This window comes from Carex rostrata, chromosome 1 (genome assembly GCF_964058835.1).
Source record: "Carex rostrata chromosome 1, lpCarRost1.2, whole genome shotgun sequence".
Taxonomy (NCBI): Eukaryota; Viridiplantae; Streptophyta; class Magnoliopsida; order Poales; family Cyperaceae; genus Carex; species Carex rostrata.
The window spans coordinates 20,272,722-20,292,003 of NC_135918.1; the positions used below are offsets into that span (position 1 = coordinate 20,272,722).

Sequence of the window (19,282 nt, forward strand, 5' to 3'; positions counted from 1 at the left end):
ACGGTGGCTTGCCAAACAGTAAAATCAGGGGTTCACCATTGGATCAGCGATTTTCAAAGTGGCTTAATAAATAGCAAAAAAATTCCAAAAAATGTAAAATTTGGTCTCCAAGCATATATTAATATGGAGAACAAGATGAACGGTTCGGATCGACTGTTTGGATTTTGAAAAATTGAAAATGGGGTGGCAGCACTTCGGACCAAGTGCTTATGGAAGCACATTAGCCTATCTCTCTCTCTCTCTATATATATATATTTGTTAACATTTATTTATCATGACAATTTTTATTCAAAAGTGTGAATAATATAAAACTATAGATATATTTGAAGGAAAAAGGACTGAATATCATAACCTTACGTCTTAAAGGTCCAAAAACAATCCAATGCCTTTTAGTTTTGTCCATTTGTTGCTCATATTTTTTATTATTTGCCACTCATCTATCAGAGTGCGCAAACATGTATTATAATTTTTGTAACAAAAGAATATTTTTATTCTTTGTAAGAATGTTCTTCACTAATATTAATATTGAGAGTTCTGACTAAACAGTAACACAATAGAAAGTATATATTAGAACAATATTTGAGGTAGCATGCAAATTATTTGAATAATGTTAAAAATTGCATATATGCTAGCAAAAATACAGAGTAGATACAGATTAAATATTACCTGCATCTACAAAAACACATATATAAATTTAAGTAAATGGGAGGGACTAGAGAGAGAAAAAACAAGGATTTGAGTTTATATTTTGTAAATAAATTTAGAGGAGGGGGTATTTTGTTAATAAATTGGGCATCGTTCCGTTCGACTAGTCCTGTTCAGGTTCTGAATCTAAAGTAACGCAAATTTTGGGTTTGTATTCTAACCGTTCGATCAAAATTGGCACCAATCCAGATCGATGTGGATGCACGGGACTCATTTAACATGCGATCGGACGGTCCGAGTCCAAAATCAAAATTTGAGTTACTCTGGAATCGAAATTCTCTGAGGTAACAGAATATTTGTTCTTAATCAAGACCGTCCGATCGGAATCCGAATCATGCGGATTCTGATTGGACAATCCAGATCCAAACAGAAATATCCTGTTACCTTAGATACGAATTCAATTCTCTCGTCTCCTGGTAAGCAGCAAAGCAAAGAGGCAAAGAAGCAAAAGAGCGTGCGCCGTGCGTGGTGGAAGCCTGGTTTCAGTTTCACGGCAAGAGCTACTACTCCTCCTTCCCTCCTGATAGGAATCAATTTGATTAGGGTTTCCTATCGAAGTTCAGTCACCAACTGAGAAAAGAAACAATGGTGAAGGTGAGAATGAACACAGCCGACGTGGCGGCGGAGGTCAAGTGCCTCCGCCGCTTCATCGGCATGCGCTGCTCTAACGTCTACGATCTCTCTCCCAAGGTATTTTATTCCCTTTTATGTAAATTTATAGTAAGAAATGTATGATGCTTTGTACATAATACCAATAATTTTTGTAATACCAGTGGCATTCAAATTTGGAATAGTCGGAATAGCACACTAACCTGAGCTAATCCAAGTATCGAGAATAACTACTTTTTCACCCAAACGTGGAATAGTCGCTAACCCAATTAACCCTGCTATCCCTTGGCACCCTAACTGTGAGACTTTATTATTATTATTATTATTATTATTATTTTACTATGAGTTTCTTCTATTTTGCAGACATATATGTTTAAATTGATGAATAGCAGCGGCATGACTGAATCGGGTGAGAGCGAGAAGGTTTTGCTTCTCATAGAAAGTGGTGTCAGGCTACATACCACTCAATATGTTAGGTAACAGTGGAAAGTATTGTACTATCATAACATCCTTGTTGAATCTTTCAAGAAAGCATGATAATTATTCTTCAGATATGTTGTATTTGATCCATTTTAGATGTTACAAATTAGGACATTGTTATTTTTTTTCTATTTTGAACGAAAAATAAATGACCAAATTCTGCCTATAATTGATTTAATAACCTAATGTGAAATAGTATGGATTTTTGGGATATATCTTTTCGGTATATATTAATTTATCTGTCTGTTGGATAGGGATAAGAGCACCACTCCTTCTGGTTTTACACTGAAACTAAGGAAGCATATCAGAAGCAAAAGGCTTGAAGATGTGCGCCAGCTCGGATATGATCGTGTAATTGTCTTGTAAATTCATAAAATTAGCACCTGTAGTTGGCCAATTGTGAGAACTTTGAATAGGCAAACTTAGGTTAATTGACTTGGAACTTAGGTATAGTTGCAAATAAAGGTTAATTGATGCTATCCTGGATTAAGGTGAGGCTCTGTTGCATTACCGTGCCTTAAAAAAAGGGTAATTTGGACCAGTTTCTGCAATGTTGTTAATTTGGCGAACTGATACCCTGTGAAACAAAGAATACTAGTTGAATTGTTTGAGAAAAATGATTCTCAGAAAGGAGAGCAAATTTATTAAGGAAAACTTGAAAAAAGGAAATGAGAAGGTTTTTCTTTAACTCAGCCATGGTCCTTTTCTAAGTTTCTGCAATAAAACACAATTGAAATATGTTTGTTTTATATGCTGGTTTTATGTGTTTTCCTCTGTATTTTGGCAGATCATTCTTTTTCAATTTGGATTGGGCGAGAGTGCACATTATATTATTCTAGAACTATATGCCCAAGGGAATATACTCCTTACCGATTCAGAATATTCCGTCATGACATTGCTTCGATCTCACAGGTATCAATTCTGACAGTACAGTAGAAATATGTGTGCATTTTCTGGTTTCTATACTGGTATTGGTCTGACTAAAAGTTAAGTCTGTTTGGTGGTCAGTTTTCTTTTTGCACTTTGGTTCATGCACTGAGTTTAATAGGACTATAAATTGGGTATGATCGAGACCCTTTTAAAGCTCAAGTGCAGAAATTTGATGGTCTATTAGAGAATTTGTTAGGTGTCATTAAACAATGAGGAATGCACTATCATACTTAGTCAGGTAATTAATTTGGCATTCTCAAAGCAGCATTATGACATTTACATTTTTCTCATTAGAGATGACAACAAGGGTTTAGCGATCATGTCAAGGCATCGGTACCCCATAGAAGCTTGTCGTACCTTCGAACGAACTGATCCTACAAAATTAAGAGAAACCTTAATTTTAGCATTAGACAAACCCAACCAAACAGCTGAAATCCAAAATGAAACCGACATCTCAGATGATGTCAAAAACCAAAAGAAAAAGAAATCATCTTCTGAAGTCACTCTTAAGTCAGTTCTCAGTGATGTGCTGACTTACGGGCCAGCCTTGTCAGAGCACATAATTCTCGAAGCAGGTCTCGTGCCGGGTGGTAAAGTGAGTAAGGATGAGAGTGCTAGAGAGGAGACATTTAAGGTTTTGGGGGAGGCAGTTAAAGGTTTTGAGGATTGGCTCGAGGAGGTCATTTTGGGAGAAAAGATTCCAGGAGGATTTATTTTGATGAAGCAGAGTAAAGGCAAAGAGTCTACCCCAATTAAGGTTTTTTTTTTTCCCTAAAATAAGAGGCAATTGAGTACCAATATAACACAGCATACACCTTATTTTCTCTCTAAATTTAATACCCTGCTCTTAGTAAGCTCTTACAATTGTTATCTGCACATATATGTTGATATTAACTATACCCTAAAACCTAAATTCATACAACTAGCATTGTTCTGGTTCAGGGTATATCTCTGATGTAATACTTGAACTTAGCTTAAAAGGCTATAGGGATAAAATGTAAAATGGTATTAGCTGGCGCCATTAAAACTTTGGCCTGTCGCTGATGTTTAACTTTATTTTTGGAACTTTTCGCCCCATCAATGAATAGTCTATAATATTTATATAATTGGTTGTGATCTATGTCTTTGTTGTAATTATGAAAATTCACAGGCTTTTGATTCATGCTAGTGTTATTTGCATACTGTCCCTAATGTTTCCATTTCTAGCTTTCTGATGTTATTTATGTACTTATTTTTAACTTTATTGCATTTTCAGGTTTATGATGAGTACTGTCCGATCCTGTTGAACCAGTTGAAATCAAGGGAATACATCGAATTTGAGACATTTGATGCAGCTCTGGATGAATTCTACAGTAAAATAGAAAGCCAGAGATCAGAGCAACAGCAAAGGGCAAAAGAGGATTCAGCCGTGCACAAGCTCAACAAAATCAAATTGGATCAGGTCCTCAAATTCCACCCTCCCTCTTATGAAAAAAAAAAAAAATGAAGGCAGAAGCATAAATAAAATAATTGCCATTTTAATTTGCCCCTGGTTTTTGGACTTTTTTTTTGGGAAGCATTTAGCTGCATTGATGGTTCACAGCATCAGTTGAGGTGTATGTAATATTTTAAAGTTCAAGAAAAAGTCAAGCACAATAGCTCCTTATAAAATGGTGTGATTGTAGTAATTGGAGGCAGATAACTAGAGCCAACAAACTTCTACTTTTAAGAGAACATCTATTTTATCTCTCCAGTTCAAAATATTCTATTGCAATTCATTTGTGTTGTTCATTTGTTTTAAAAAGGTATTATGTCCTTAACTAAATAATATAAAAAATTGTAGCAAATAAAAGGTAAGAGATGATCACAAGAGAGCGCAGCCCAGTCTGCTAAGTTTCAAAATAAAAAAAAATATTTTTAATTTTAATAATCTAGCTATTTTGCAGGAGAACCGGGTGCTCACCCTGAGGAAGGAGGTTGACTACTGCACCAACATGGCACAGCTGATTGAATACAACCTTGAGGATGTGGATGCAGCAATTATGGCCGTTCGTGTGGCACTTGCAAACGGGATGAATTGGGATGATCTGAAGCGCATGATAAAGGAGGAGAAGAAGCTTGGCAACCCTGTGGCCGGTCTTATTGACAAATTGTATCTTGAGAGAAATTGCATAACTTTGCTTTTGAGTAATAACCTTGATGACATGTATGAAGAAGAGAAAACCACACCTGTTGAAAAGGTATAGTTGTTGTCTATTGGCCTTATTGACCAAGTCTTCTTGACTTTTTTTTTCCAGCCGTCAAGGAGTTCACCACCAGTAGGGGTGTTCATCGGTTCGGTTAAAACTGAAATAAAATAGGCAGACCAAACTTTCATTCAGTTTAAAAAATACAACTGAATTTACCAAAATAAACTTATCAACTGAATTAAAACCAAACTAAATTTCGGTTTGTTCGGTTGAACCAAAATAAGAAGATTAATCATAAAAGTAAACATCTTTTTGTTAATTTTTTTTAAGATGGATTTAAATTTTTTGTTTGGTTCGGTCTGACCAGTTTTAAACCAAACGAAGCAATATACATTATGTCATAGTTTTTTTAATTTTTCTAAATGCTTGGTTCGGACGGGGGACGGGTTAAAAAAATTTGGTCAATTTGCCCTAACCTGTTTAAAAATATCTAAACGAACTGAACTATTAAACTGGTTTTTAAAACCGATTAAACCAGACTCGATGAACACCCCTAACCACCGGTTTGACCTCATTCTTTGCCCTCTTCGTAGGTTCCCGTTTGGATTTGTTGTTCTTTAATGGTCTGTTTAGTGTTTAGGATAATTAACTTTAGTTTAGCCCGAGTGTACTGGTTGGCAATATTTTTATTTAGTTTTCTGGCTGTTTTTTCGTGGTTTGGTTGGTTTATTGTTGCTCAACTAAGACTATAGCTTAGGCATGCTTGCATCAATTGAGGGTTAAGAAGCTGAGTGAAATTGTGGCATATTATAGACTTATATGAATTATATACACAAGTCCTATTTGAAAACCAATAAAAACAAACAAAATAGTTTATATTTGATGCCCAACACACATCTTTTTATTAAGAGGAAGCTTTCTTATCTAGGTGGAGGTTGATTTGGCACTATCTGCACATGCAAATGCAAGGAGGTGGTATGAAATGAAGAAAAAACAAGAGAGCAAGCAGGAGAAGACTATTACTGCCCATGAGAAGGCATTTAAGGCCGCAGAGAAAAAAACCCGCCATCAACTTGCTCAGGTATCATCCTTTTTTGCTCGACTTTGAAATTAGCATGTACCCATATATCTTGTGAACTAACCCTGGTATATTTTATTTTAACAGGAGAAAACGGTGGCAGCGATCTCTCACATGAGGAAGGTGCACTGGTTCGAGAAGTTCAACTGGTTCATAAGCAGCGAGAATTACCTTGTGATTAGCGGCCGGGATGCGCAGCAGAATGAGATGGTGGTGAAGAGATACATGTCGAAAGGAGATATTTATGTTCATGCTGACTTGCATGGTGCCTCTAGCACTATCATCAAGAACCACCGACCCGACCACCCAATCCCCCCTCTCACAGTCAACCAAGCTGGCTGCTTCACAGTAAGAACCCTATTCTTCTCATACTTCTCCTGCTGAGAATTTATTTATAGAAATTATTATTAAATAATAAAGGGACAGAGAAAGAATGTGCTGGGTTTTTTTATGGCATAGATGGATCCAAAAAAATTTTGGATTCAAACTTTGGAACTGATTTTTTTTTTTTTTTTTCAGATCCAAAGTGTTTTTTGCATGAAAGAGTGTCTGGAATTTTTTCTGAAACATCAAATACTTTGGATCCAAAAACAAAAAATTTTGCTCTAAAGTTTGGATCTGAATTTTTTTTTTTCAGATCCATCTATGCCATTAAAAAACCCCGACACTCTTTCTGTTTCCCTTTATTATTTAATAATAATGCCTGTAAATAAAAAAATTCTCTCCTGCTTGCTTGTTATGGTGGTTGTTCATTATTATATTTTATTTTGTTTCGTGATTTTGCTAGGTCTGTCACAGCCAAGCGTGGGATTCGAAAATCGTGACAAGCGCTTGGTGGGTGTACCCGCACCAGGTGAGCAAGACGGCCCCCACAGGGGAATACCTGACAGTTGGCAGCTTTATGATTCGCGGCAAGAAGAACTTCCTCCCTCCCCACCCTCTTGTCATGGGCTTCGGCCTTCTCTTTCGCATTGATGAGAGCTCCCTCCCCTCTCACCTCAACGAACGAAGAGTTCGCACCACAGAAGAAGAGGAAGAAGAAGCAGAAGCAGAAGCACGAACAGATCCAAATGAGAATGCTTCGATTTCCGTCTCTGTTTCAGATGATGATGAGGTGGCGAACCAAGGAGAAAAGGACGTGAAAGAGTCTTCAGATTCTCCGGCATCTCAGTTGGAGGACCTAATTGATAAGACTCTTGGTGTGGGACCCATTAAGTCGAGCAACCAGAGTATGGTTTTCGATGCGCCAAGTTCAAACTCTCAAGGGGGTGGTGGAAATGAGAGTAAGAAGGAGAAGCCGTACGTATCTAAAGCAGAGAGGAAGAAGATGAAGAAAGGAAGTGATTCACTAGGCAAAGAGGAGGACAGAGAGAAAGGGAAAGTTAAAGGGGAGGAGAGCGCTCCCAAGGCAACCAATCAGAAATCGACACGTGGACAGAGGGGCAAGTTGAAGAAGATGAAGGAGAAGTATGCTGATCAAGATGAAGAGGAGAGAGAGATCAGGATGACCTTGCTTGCGGTACCCACTACACTTTAGTACCTCAATTTAGTCAGTACCATTATACCTTTGCCTGGTGTAATTACCTACTGGTACATGTCTGTTAGATTAAATGTACCATTGCCATGTCTGGTACTAGTGTTATTGCCTAGTCTTTTGTTATGTGGAAACTTTTTTAACCTCTTATTTTTTTTTGGTTCTGTTTTGAATTTGCTCTTTGTTCATCATGTGATTTTTTTCATGTGTTTGTAGTCTGCAGGAAATGTTTCGAAGAAAGAGAAAGATGTGCAGGATGAGGATGCAACTGTTGCAGTAGCAAACAAATCTTTTGTATCTGGTACTAAATATTCATATCTGGAATTATGCATGTCCATATTTTTTAAATGAACAATTGCACTTATTCTTTAAATTTTTTGGTAATTTATGTATAAATGTAAAATGTAGCCTGTGCACCAACCATGAAATAGCAAAGACATCCACAAATTGAGTTACCTTTTTATCAATTTATTTATTTTGTGTATTTAATTCGAGGAAAAGTTTTTTTTATAACTTTTATTTGCTATTTCTACATTTTTTACACATACTTACTGGGTATAAATATCTTCTACAAAGCTGTAGGCCAAGACGAAGCCACCAAAATATGCTACAAATGCAAGAAACCGGGACACCTTGCCAGAGATTGCAGGGAAGGTAAAGCAGAAAGCAACAGTAACACAGAATCTGAGAAAATCGATGGTGATGAGGAAGATGGTACAGCAAATGAGACCGGAGAAGGGGGAGATGAGAGAGATAAGTTAACAAACGATCTCGATCTGTTAACGGGTAACCCGTTACCTGATGACGTGTTACTGTATGCTGTACCTGTTTGCGGTCCATATAATGCGGTACAGTCATACAAGTACCGAGTCAAGATTACACCTGGAGTTGCCAAGAAAGGGAAAGGTATTTATTCATTCCTCATTGTTCTCTTTAATTTGCAATGATTGTTTTGATACAGAATTTTGAATTTTGAATTTTTTTGCAGCTGCGAAAACAGCGATAAATCTGTTCCTTCACACGCAAGATGTGACAAGCCGGGAAAAGGAACTGATAAAAGCATGCACTGATCCAGAAATGGCGGCGGCCATTGTAGGCAATGTTAAGATCACGGCACCCGGTCTCACCCAGCTCAAACACAAGCAAAAGAAGGGGAAGAAAGCTTCTATTTCCAAGAACACCAACTAGGAATTATTTTTTCTTTCTTTTTGTTATTTTTAATCTCAATGTAGATAACCTTAGAGGTTTCTTTAGTAGTTGTATTTAAATGGTTAAATTTTTTTGAGAGGTTATATGTTCAAAATTCGGATAATAATTTTTAGTATGTTGAAATCAAAATTTTATCATAAAAATAAAATTAATAGAATTGATATTTATATATCATTTTTATTTATTTGCAAGCACAAAAGACACTACACGTTAAACCTTGTTTTAATTGATTTCAAGACCTTGTAATTTTTTTTTAAAATGCTAAATTTTAAGTTCTTTACTCGCATCAAAGAAAATTCAAAATACTATGAACTTTTTTTTTTAAGAGAAAATGTTTCTATCATTGAGTTTTGTCCACCATTTGTTCATAACTTTATCCAACTCCCGTTTAACTTATTTTAATGACTCTGGTCCCCACATAACTGACATACGCATATATAAACAAATTTCTTATTATCGCTATTTTCTTTCTAATATTTCAAAGGAGAAATCGTAATCAAAGGAGAAATCTCTCTCCTCTTTCCTCTCTCCGTTCTTTCCAGTATTTATAGAATTATCGCTATTGATCTCTCTCCTCCCTCTGTTCTTTTCAGTATTAATAGTATTATCACTATTGATCTCTCTCCTCCCTCCGTTCTTTCCAGTATTTCTTATTATCGCTATTGATCGTTATTGACGAACTCTCTCATCAAGATATCGATAATCAAAGGAGAAATCGTAAAAGTTGTTTTGGATTCCGTCGCTACCAGGACGAGTAGTGCTTCGGCAGCGTCTTTGATTTTTTATACATGATCGCAATGGAACCTTCAATCGTGGAGCGCAATCGAATAGAAGTTGTTTTTGTTGAAGAGCACGGCAAAATTCAAATCTAGTAAGTTATTTCTGTTGAATTTGTTGTTTTCGTTGTATGCAGTAACAGATCTAGCATTTCAAATGAAATCTGGAGGAAATAAATGATAGAGAGGCGATATGGAGTATTGATCTATTAATTTTACTGTATTACCCCGTTAATTTTATAGTATTCATCTTGTCATTTTTACAGTATTCATCTTGTGAAAATCTGGAGGAAATAGATGATAGAGAGGCGATATGGAGTATTAATCTGTTAATTTTACAATATTGCCTTGTTAATTTTACAGTATTCATCTTGTCATTTTACAGTATTCATCTTGTGAAAATATGGAAGAAAGAGATGATAGAGAGGCGATATGGAGTATTGATCTGTTAATTTTATAGTATTGCCCCGTTAATTTTACAGTATTCATCTTGTGAAAATTTTGAGGAAAGAGATGATAGAAAGGCGATATGGAGTATTGATTTGTTAATTTTACAGTATTTTATCTTGTAATTTTACAGTATTCATCTTGTGAAAATTTGGAAGAAAGAGATGATAGAGAGGCTTCTTACTCATCCGAACAATATTCAATTGAAAATTCTACTGTATACAAGATTCAATTTTACATTTCTGCTGATTCAATTTTACAGTATACAAAATTCAATTGTAAATTTTACTGTGTAGAAGATTCAATTTTACAGTATACATGATTCAATTGAAAATTTTACTGTATACAAGATTCAATTTTACAGTATACAAGATTCAACCCAGTGCGGACGCTAATAATTAACTCTAATTGCCAATAACCGCTAATAACTAACTCTAACTGCCAATAACTTCATATAACTGTAATTTCCGAAAGTACAGTTTGAAAGTACATTTATTTTGTCCTGTTGTTCAAGTTGCAATCTTTTTCTAACTATCACGGGACCACTTCAAATAGTTATTGGATGTTTTGTGATTAACTGATATATTTTATGTGATATATTGTATAATTATACAACATGTAGAAGTAATTTTACAGTATTCGCGCAAATCAAAGCTGCGGACAAAAGGTTGTGGACTATTAGACGCTTTCTTTTTTTAATGTACGAGTAAAGGTATACATATCATATCTAGTATTTTGTTTTACTGTTCAAATTTTATTATTAATTTCGTACCTTGATCAATATTTTAGCTAGATACTGTTTAAAATTTAAAATACTATCGTGACGTTGTCAAATGGGAATGGTATAAATCAGAGGTTTGCTTTTACCTGAACGGGTATTACATGTTTTGTCCGGCCTGTATCCATTACCTGAGATATCCGTATCCGTGCCCGGTATAGGCGGGTAAACGGGTACGGGTTTGAGACGGGTAGGGTATCAATATTTGAGAAAAAAACTTGCTCAACCTGTACCCGTCTTACCCGTATCCGAAATCCGCCTACCCGCACCCGTTGTACCCGTACCCGCACCCATTTACCTGTTTTTTTTAAATTCAAAATTCAAAATTATTTTGCTGCCGGAAAAAACAATATTAAAAACAGAAAAAAAAAACTAAAAAACAGAAAAAACAGTATTAAAAAACTAAAAAAACTAAAAAAAAAAAAAATACCCGTACCCTACCCGAGGTACCTGAACTCGTTACCTGAGACGGGCACGGGTATGAAACGGGTAGGGTACACCCTTTTAAAAAATTACCCAACCTACCCGTACCCGTTCTACCTGACTATCCGTCCTACTCGTACCCGTCCTACCTGTTACCCGTCCCGGGTTTACCCGAGGTACGCGTACCCTACCCGAGAGCAATCCACTAGTATAAATAGATATTTTATCAAATAAAATCTTGCTTATTTTTTAAAATGCGGTCTAAGCGAGTAACAAATAGACCGGGTATAGGCGGAATTCGGTTCCAATAAAGTAACTCAATTTTTTAGTTTTGATCAGAACCGTCCAATCTGCTTGGTGCGTTCCATCACGGGCCAGATTGGTCCGAGTTTTTGATCGGACGGTCCGAATCAAAACTCAGAAATTACGTTACTTTCGGTAATTGGAGTCGTATAGGCACTGCTTTGTTCGCTCCGAACCGTATCCTCTGCATTAACTCAAAAGGGAATCTTTTGAGTTAATGCATCTCGACCGTCTGATTTTAAACGGAATTAATATGACCGTCCGATTTTAACACAGAGATCTTTAATATTAGTGCGGATCTGATTTGCATGGATTTTAAAGCTGGTTGGATGGTTGCGATATATTAACTCAAAAAGATTCCTTTTTAAGTTAATGCAGAGGATACAAATTGGCTGCTCTGCGCGTGCTTTATACATTGACATCTATACCCTCGTCCAAGCCTTGTCGCGGGATTGCAATTTATTTGGGAGCGGCTGATTAGGGTTTCTCTCTCTCTCCTCCGCCCCGCGAGGCGCAAACTTTTCTTGGAAAGATCTTGTGATTATTTATTGGTATCGGCGAGGATTCTTCACTTATTTTGCTACTATTCCCTCACCAGGTCTTCTTCTCCAATATTATTATTGATTTCCAACTGTTATTGGAATTTGGCGGTTGTAGGATTTCTGGTTTTCTATTCACTTTCTGATTATCTATTAATCTATTTCTTTCTTCTTGCAAATCACCATGCAATGATCAAAATTGGGAAATAACCCCCCTTTTTATGGGATTTAGAAGGAGACCAATTTTTGTTATTTTGGGGGAATATAAGGTCGATTTTTTTGTTTTGCAGGGGTTAACTTGTGAAAATGAACATAATGCAAGAGTATAATGTTTCAATTTTTTTTCTCAGCTTTGGTTTACTCCTGTGTCATTTCAGGTGTACTAGTATACTTGAGCTGAAGTTTACATACAAAAATCAGAGTTTAAAATTATGGCAGCCACTGAAGCTGCCACTGATGCATCGGGCCCGCGCTTTGCACCTGACGACCCAACTCTACCAGAGCCATGGAAAGGACTGATAGATGGCAATACTGGTATGTTGTACTACTGGAACCAGGAGACAAACGTAACTCAGTATGAGAGACCTGGAGAAACCTCTGCTGCTAACACTATACCTGCATCAGTTCCACAACAGAGTAATGCCAGCACACCGGCACCACAACAGCAGATGCTATATCAGAACCAGTACCCTGGCACTGTGCAGCAGCAAGCGGGACAGCCAGCTAAGCAGGAGCAAGAAATGTACATGCACCAGCAAGTGCCACCTCAGCAGACTGTTTATCCGGGTAGTATGCCATACCAACAGGGCGGCCCCTACATGCAAGGTCAACCCATGCAGAGGCCATGGGGCCCCCAGCAACAGCAACACCCCTATCCATATGGTCAGCAACCACATCAACCCCAGATGTCGTGGGGTCCGCCACAGAATGTGCCGCACCAACAGATTTCTCAGCAGCCCGGTTTTTCTAAGCCAGATGAAGGAGCTGCTTATGATAACAGTCAACAAATGGGTTATGGTGCTCAGATGAATGGTTCACTGATTGGCGGGCCTCGCCCATTGGCCCAACCAAATCAGCAGCCTCCCTTGGGGGGTCCAATTGGAGACGATCATATCAGAAGAATTGTTGGTGGAAACGATTTCCATCCCCAGAATATGTACCCACAGTCACAGCCAAAGTTGGCTCCCATCCCACAGAGCCGCCCGGTAAATTTTCTCTATTTCTTATCATGATACCTATTTCACTGTGGCGGTCAGATAGTGTGTTTTTGTTGCAACCTGGCTGATTTTGGGCATCCTGAGGGACGGGTGGAACCAGAAATTTTAGATTTGGGGGGGAGTGGTGGGGGGCTGAAATATAAAATGCATATGTGGTAGCTAGGGGTGTAAACGGTCGGATACGGATTGGATAGTGGTCTTACTGTATCTGTATCCGTTATAATTTTTCGGATACGGATATTTTTCATACTTAGATTGTTGGTTACAAAACATCTATTATATTATTAAAATATTAGTTTCTAATTATGTCATAGTGTTATATTGTTCATCAAAATATATATCTATATGCAATTTAATAAATTATTGGTACAATGTGCAATTTAATAAATCAATTTAAGAACATATAGCACACTTGTGGTTTAAAAGTGTAAACGGTCGGATACGGATAGTTAAAAGTCTTATTGTATCCTTATCCGTTATAATTTTACGGAGATGGATACGGATTGGATAATTTAGGTAGTTTTCCGGATTCGGATCCGGACGAAATCGGATAATATCCGTTTACACCCCTAGTGGTAGCTGCTATCTGAACAAGTATCCACAATCACAAGGTAAGAGTTCTAACCACTAAGCTAAAACTACACATTTAGGGCCTGTTCGGCAGCCCAATAGGGAATAGGAATGGGTATAGGAATTAAAAATTTTGAACTTTCGGGATTACTGCTGAACAGGGCCTTAGCATTTTATGGGGGCTGAACTGTATAAGTACTTTTAAATATTATAAGATCTAAAGGATAAAATTGCTAATTTATCTTTCATGTAGGATATGAGGGTCGGGCAGCCATCACTTGGCCCAGGAGGTCCCATGGGAGGATTTAATCATAATCAAATGGGACCACCGGCTGCTGCTAATACAATGTACAAAAACGGTGCATTTCCTAATGCAGCTGGTATGAGCCCATCCCCTGATATGTCTTCGGCTGATGCGTACCGCCAACACCATGAAGTCACTGCCACTGTAAGACAATGCATATAAAGACATTTATTTTTGGTGTATGTCTGTAAGGAGTCATTTGCTAGAACTAAATTATTGATTTTGTACAACATTTTTGTAATTGCAAGTAGTTTGACTTATCTTGGTTTATAAATTAGCTGTGTTATACTGTGGCGGTTTTTCATCATTTTTGGTTTATAAAACTAATAAGGTGTTTACCTTGCATTGTTTCTCCAATTTGCACCGAAAGTAATTTTACAACCATTGCAATCACTGGTTGACGATGGAGTAGGTGGTCCCTGTAAATTTTATGATACTTTATTGCTACAGGTTGTAATAACACCATTACACGATTTCTTGTTAATATTAATAAACAGGGAGAAAACGTGCCAGCGCCGTTCATGACATTTGAGTCGACAGGATTTCCACCAGAGATATTAAACGAGGTAAGTTTCCTTGGAAAACTGATAGGAGGGTAAATAAGAAAAAAATGAAATTCAAATGCAGTGTGCATTGCAATTTCGTGACAGTGACAGTGCTGGCTCTCTGTTAGAATAGCTAGCTAGCTTGCATATGTCATAAATGAATGAATACCCTAATCCAACAGTTAGTATTGTTCTCTCACTGGCTGCTGCAGAACATTACTTTTGTGGGGGCCATTTTCTGCTGACTGATATAAAAAAGGGAATATGAAGGATCGGAGAAAGGGATCGGAAGGTTTTACCGCTTTTCGTCTCTGCCACTGATCTTCCCTTTTTATGTAAGCAGCCATGTTCCTTTAGGGTATTCCTTTTTCCTTCCATTTTTTAAATAAGTAAACAATAGATATTAAATTACGAGTCTCGGTCTCTGATGAAACAATAAGCATTTTATTCGAGCAATTTCTTGGAAGAAGCAATTGTTGACCACATCCTTCTGTGTATGAATGCAGATTCGTATGGCTGGTTTCGAAACACCTACACCAATACAGGCACAGACATGGCCAGTTGCATTGCAAAACCGGGATATAGTTGCCATAGCCAAAACCGGTTCGGGTAAAACACTCGGTTATCTCATGCCTGCTTTTATGCATCTTAAGAGAAACAGGAGTAACCCTGTAATGGGCCCCACAGTTTTGGTCCTAGCCCCTACCCGAGAGCTGGCTACACAGATACAGGAGGAAGCAGTCAAATTTGGTCGCTCGTCTAGGATTTCGTGCACCGTAAGTTTATAAACCTTTTCTTTTCTGGCAATTGCTTTCTGAGTCATGTAAATGCCAATTAGCATCTATAGTTGATATAGTTGTTACCTGACTTTAATAGAACATGATTCTTATCTTTTAACTGGAAATGGAGCACTTCAATTATAGTACGCACATAATGCAGTGTCTGTATGGAGGTGCGCCGAAAGGGCCCCAGCTGAAGGAGCTTGACAGAGGAGCTGATATAGTGGTGGCGACACCTGGCAGGCTAAATGACATAATCGAGATGGGTCGAATTAAACTGCGGCAAGTGACCTTCCTTGTTCTTGATGAGGCGGATCGCATGCTTGATATGGGGTTTGAGCCTCAGATCCGCAGAGTTGTCAATGATCTTCCACCACGTAGACAAACCCTGATGTACACTGCTACCTGGCCCAAGGATGTTAGAAAGATCGCTGCTGATTTGCTTAGAAACCCTGTCCAGGTTAACATTGGTAATGTCGATGAACTGGTAGCCAACAAGTCTATAACTCAGGTATGATTAGTTTTACCTCTTTCACTTGTTAAATACCAGTACTGTGACCTTGTGATGACGTGTGTATATTTGTTGGTGATTGATTGATGGTGTGTATGGATGCAGTATGTGGAGGTGGTGGGGCAGATGGAGAAACAGAGGCGGCTGGAACAGATATTAAGAGCACAGGAGAGAGGATCAAAGGTGATTATATTTTGTGCGACTAAGAAACTATGTGATCAGTTGGCAAGGGGGCTCAGCCGCTCCTTTGGTGCTGTGGCCATCCATGGTGACAAATCTCAAGGTGAGCGGGACCATGTCCTTCAACAGTTCCGCGAGGGCCGTTCCCCCATTTTAGTTGCCACTGATGTTGCTGCCCGCGGCCTTGATATAAAAGACATCAGGTAGGTTTCTTTCCTTTGTTCTTTCCTCTGTCCTTTCTTCAAATTAGGTTTCATTTGAATGTTCTTATTTCAGAGTGGTTATCAATTATGACTTCCCAACTGGAATTGAAGATTACGTTCATCGTATCGGTCGTACCGGTCGTGCTGGAGCTACTGGCATAGCCTACACTTTCTTCTCTGATCAGGACTGGAAGTACGCTTCTGATCTCATTAAGCTTCTAGAAGGTGCAAACCAGCAGGTTCCTCCTCAGCTAGGTGAGATGGCTGCACGAGGTGGACCTCCTCGTGGCGGATTCCCAGGTGGTGGTTTTGGTGGCCGTGGTGCACCTGGTCAGGGAGGGTTTGGAGGCCGAAGTGGTGGACCTGGTCCAGGGGGATTTGGTGGGAGAGGTGGCTTTGGGGGGCCTGGAGGCTCACCTGGTGGTTATGGTGGCCGTAGTGGTGGCCGTGGGGATTTTCAAGGGAGTCGTGGGGGGTCAAGGGGAGGTGGCCGCGGGTTCCGTGGTGGACCTGGTGCTGGGAGGGGCCGATTGGATCGGGGCCCACAAGACCATTATGGTTCAGATGGTCGAGGTAGATATCCTGACCGGAGAAGGTATGTCTCTCTCTCTCTCTTGCAGTTTGTCAAAACGTTATTCTGTTCTTTGGCATAGAGGGCAGACCAAAACCATATAATCATGGGAGGGTGCCAAATTACATTTTTACTGGATGGAGTGTGTTTGTATATTTGAAACCATGTTGTATACTGCAAATGGTTCAATACTGTCAGAACTGGTTAAAAACCAGCTCAATATATTTTGCTTTGTTTTGAACTTTGCACCCTTGTAGATTTTCTGGTTTGTTTTATGTCTTTATCAAGCTATTGCTGATAGCATTGAATAAATTTGATGCAGTAGAGGAAGGGACAGGAGTTATAGCCCGAGTCCAAGCCCGAGCAGAGGCCGGTCTGGTGGTTACGGCAGAGACAGGAGTAGAAGTAGAAGCAGAAGCTGGTCAAGGAGTAGGAGCCGGAGCAGGAGTTATAGCAGGAGCCGAAGCAGGAGCAGGAGTCTGAGCCGTAGCCCCAGATATAGTCAGCCCCGCAGGTCTAGGGTTTCTGGATTTGATATAGCACCTCCTGCAGGTGTAGTACCAGCAGCTTTACCAGCACAAGTGCCTGCTGCTGATGGTACAATAACAGGTCATATTATAAATGGGAATCCAAGCATTGACACTGCAGCCTTGAATTCTCTTCAACAACCACCCAATGTTTAAGTCTGGTTACTAGTATTTTATCTCTCTTGCTTTTAGTGCGCTAGAGAGAGAGCTGTGTTGTATTCATCTGTAGCTGTTGGTTGCATTTAACAGCACGGCTTCACATACTGTCTGATCTTATATTTTTTTCTGTTCTTAGGTTGGTATCAGTAAGAATTATCTATTGGGATATGATTATTTCTTTCTTGAGGAGGGTACAAGTTTTTGTATCGGTTGAAATATGGATGTTTTGTGGAAATCTTTTTTCTATATTTGAATATGCCTTGAGAAAAGCTAGTTAGATTTGCATTTTATGCTTTTATTTCAATCATCTTTGATTCAGAACGTCGGCCTAATTTCTAAATCAATACTCAAATGATAAATCTTTTCTATTGCTAACTTATTCTAACCAGAAAGTGAAATGAAATGATTAGTACTCAAGTATTCAATTAAATGTATTTTATTATTAAAAATTGGTCGTATTGTATATGCGGCGGGATGCTTTTGAATAAATAAGAAAGATGTTTGTGTACAGTTGGTTTGTTCATGAATCAAAATTTAAATTTTTAATTATTACCAAAGGGAGTAATGTTTTGCTGTAATAATTTGTGTTGACCAAAGTAGTAGGGGTGGCAACGAGCTCGTAATCGGCTGGCTTGTTTACCAACCGAGCCAGCTGGACTGAGTTGAGATTAGGAGAAATCTCATATTGTAATCATCATGAATCAGCTCGTGATCTGGACCGTACTGATTGGATCTGGTTGTACCTTGTTTTAAAAAGAAAATAAAATCTATAAACTTTTTAGATTGAGCTGAACAGTATAAAATGCACACAAATCATATCGAACTCGTTTATTTTAGACCGAACCACTAATGAGTTGGCTTGTTAACAACTCGATTCAGTATCAAACAAACTTTTATCAAGTGAGTCAGATACGAGTCACAATCAAACCACGAACTGTACTGTGAGTTTTTTTGCCACCCCTAGACTAGACTAGACCAAACCAAATCACTCCTTACGTGGCATATGTCAGAAGCACTAAATGAAGTGGTGGGTCCAATTCCATTATTCCAACCAAACCAAAATGAAACAGAGAGAAAAAGGGAGGGAAGGTGAGAAGTGAGAGGTTTGTATTGATCCATCATCCATGAGAGATGAAATGATTTGGGCTTGGACCTTGATTCAACTCAGGCCCACCCCATAATCTCTTTATTCCTTTCCTTTCTTTCTTTTCACTCTTTACTTTTCAATTTTCATCTGTTCATTACTTCATTCAATTAAACTTTTTTTTTTTTTTTTTATATTTGTTTTTGTGGAGGAGAAAGCTGCACAATCATATAGCCAGCCAGCTGTCTTTATGATACAGTAAAAAGGAAATGGTGTTCATGTTGTAGTCAACCTAAAGAAATTGATTTGCATAGTATATACTATATAGAATTAATTATAAATGTAGTGCCATTATGCCAGACAGAGAGACAAACAGCATGATATATTTGCCATCCTCACAAATTGTGAAAGAAAAAGAGTTGACTTAGGCTTCCCATAATCCCATGTGGCCCTTCTCATTTCATTCATTTCTTACGCTTTGCCTTTGCCATGTTATATCTATAATTCTATATATATAGTCTCATTAATTTTGTGACTAAGTGTTGTGTGTCATGTACTCATGTGTATGTCATTTCAAAGGTTCAATAATCAATTTTTTCTTGTTTCTTCTCTTCTCCATCTTAATTTGTCACGTCTGTCATTTCACAATTGCA

At 38.2% G+C, this 19,282-nt stretch overlaps 2 protein-coding genes across 6 annotated transcripts; both read left to right on the forward strand.

Moving 5' to 3' along the window:
• Positions 1–1,124: 1,124 nt before the first annotated feature.
• EMB1441 (zinc knuckle (CCHC-type) family protein) lies at positions 1,125–8,861 on the forward strand. Of its 4 annotated transcripts, XM_078312844.1 has the most exons (14): positions 1,125–1,395; positions 1,678–1,790; positions 2,049–2,145; positions 2,582–2,706; positions 3,019–3,481; positions 3,980–4,165; positions 4,650–4,943; positions 5,821–5,973; positions 6,058–6,318; positions 6,758–7,489; positions 7,721–7,805; positions 8,081–8,410; positions 8,493–8,737; positions 8,769–8,861. In XM_078312844.1, exons 1-13 carry the CDS (start codon positions 1,291–1,293, stop codon positions 8,690–8,692), a joined length of 3,144 nt encoding a protein of 1,047 aa, XP_078168970.1. In that variant the 5' UTR covers positions 1,125–1,290; the 3' UTR covers positions 8,693–8,737; positions 8,769–8,861. The 4 variants fall into 4 exon arrangements, with proteins under 4 accessions (XP_078168970.1, XP_078168962.1, XP_078168977.1 ...); XM_078312836.1 differs by having other exon boundaries at positions 8,493–8,861; XM_078312851.1 differs by having other exon boundaries at positions 8,087–8,410; positions 8,493–8,861.
• A 3,016-nt stretch (positions 8,862–11,877) lies between these two features.
• On the forward strand, positions 11,878–17,814 carry LOC144563493 (ATP-dependent RNA helicase-like protein DB10). 2 transcript variants are annotated; one of them, XM_078312981.1, is made up of 9 exons: positions 11,878–12,038; positions 12,357–13,184; positions 14,020–14,214; positions 14,568–14,636; positions 15,122–15,391; positions 15,555–15,905; positions 16,011–16,288; positions 16,362–16,883; positions 17,182–17,814. In XM_078312981.1, exons 2-9 carry the CDS (start codon positions 12,411–12,413, stop codon positions 17,540–17,542), a joined length of 2,820 nt encoding a protein of 939 aa, XP_078169107.1. In that variant the 5' UTR covers positions 11,878–12,038; positions 12,357–12,410; the 3' UTR covers positions 17,543–17,814. The 2 variants fall into 2 exon arrangements, with proteins under 2 accessions (XP_078169107.1, XP_078169114.1); XM_078312988.1 differs by having other exon boundaries at positions 11,882–12,038; positions 17,185–17,814.
• Positions 17,815–19,282: the final 1,468 nt, after the last annotated feature.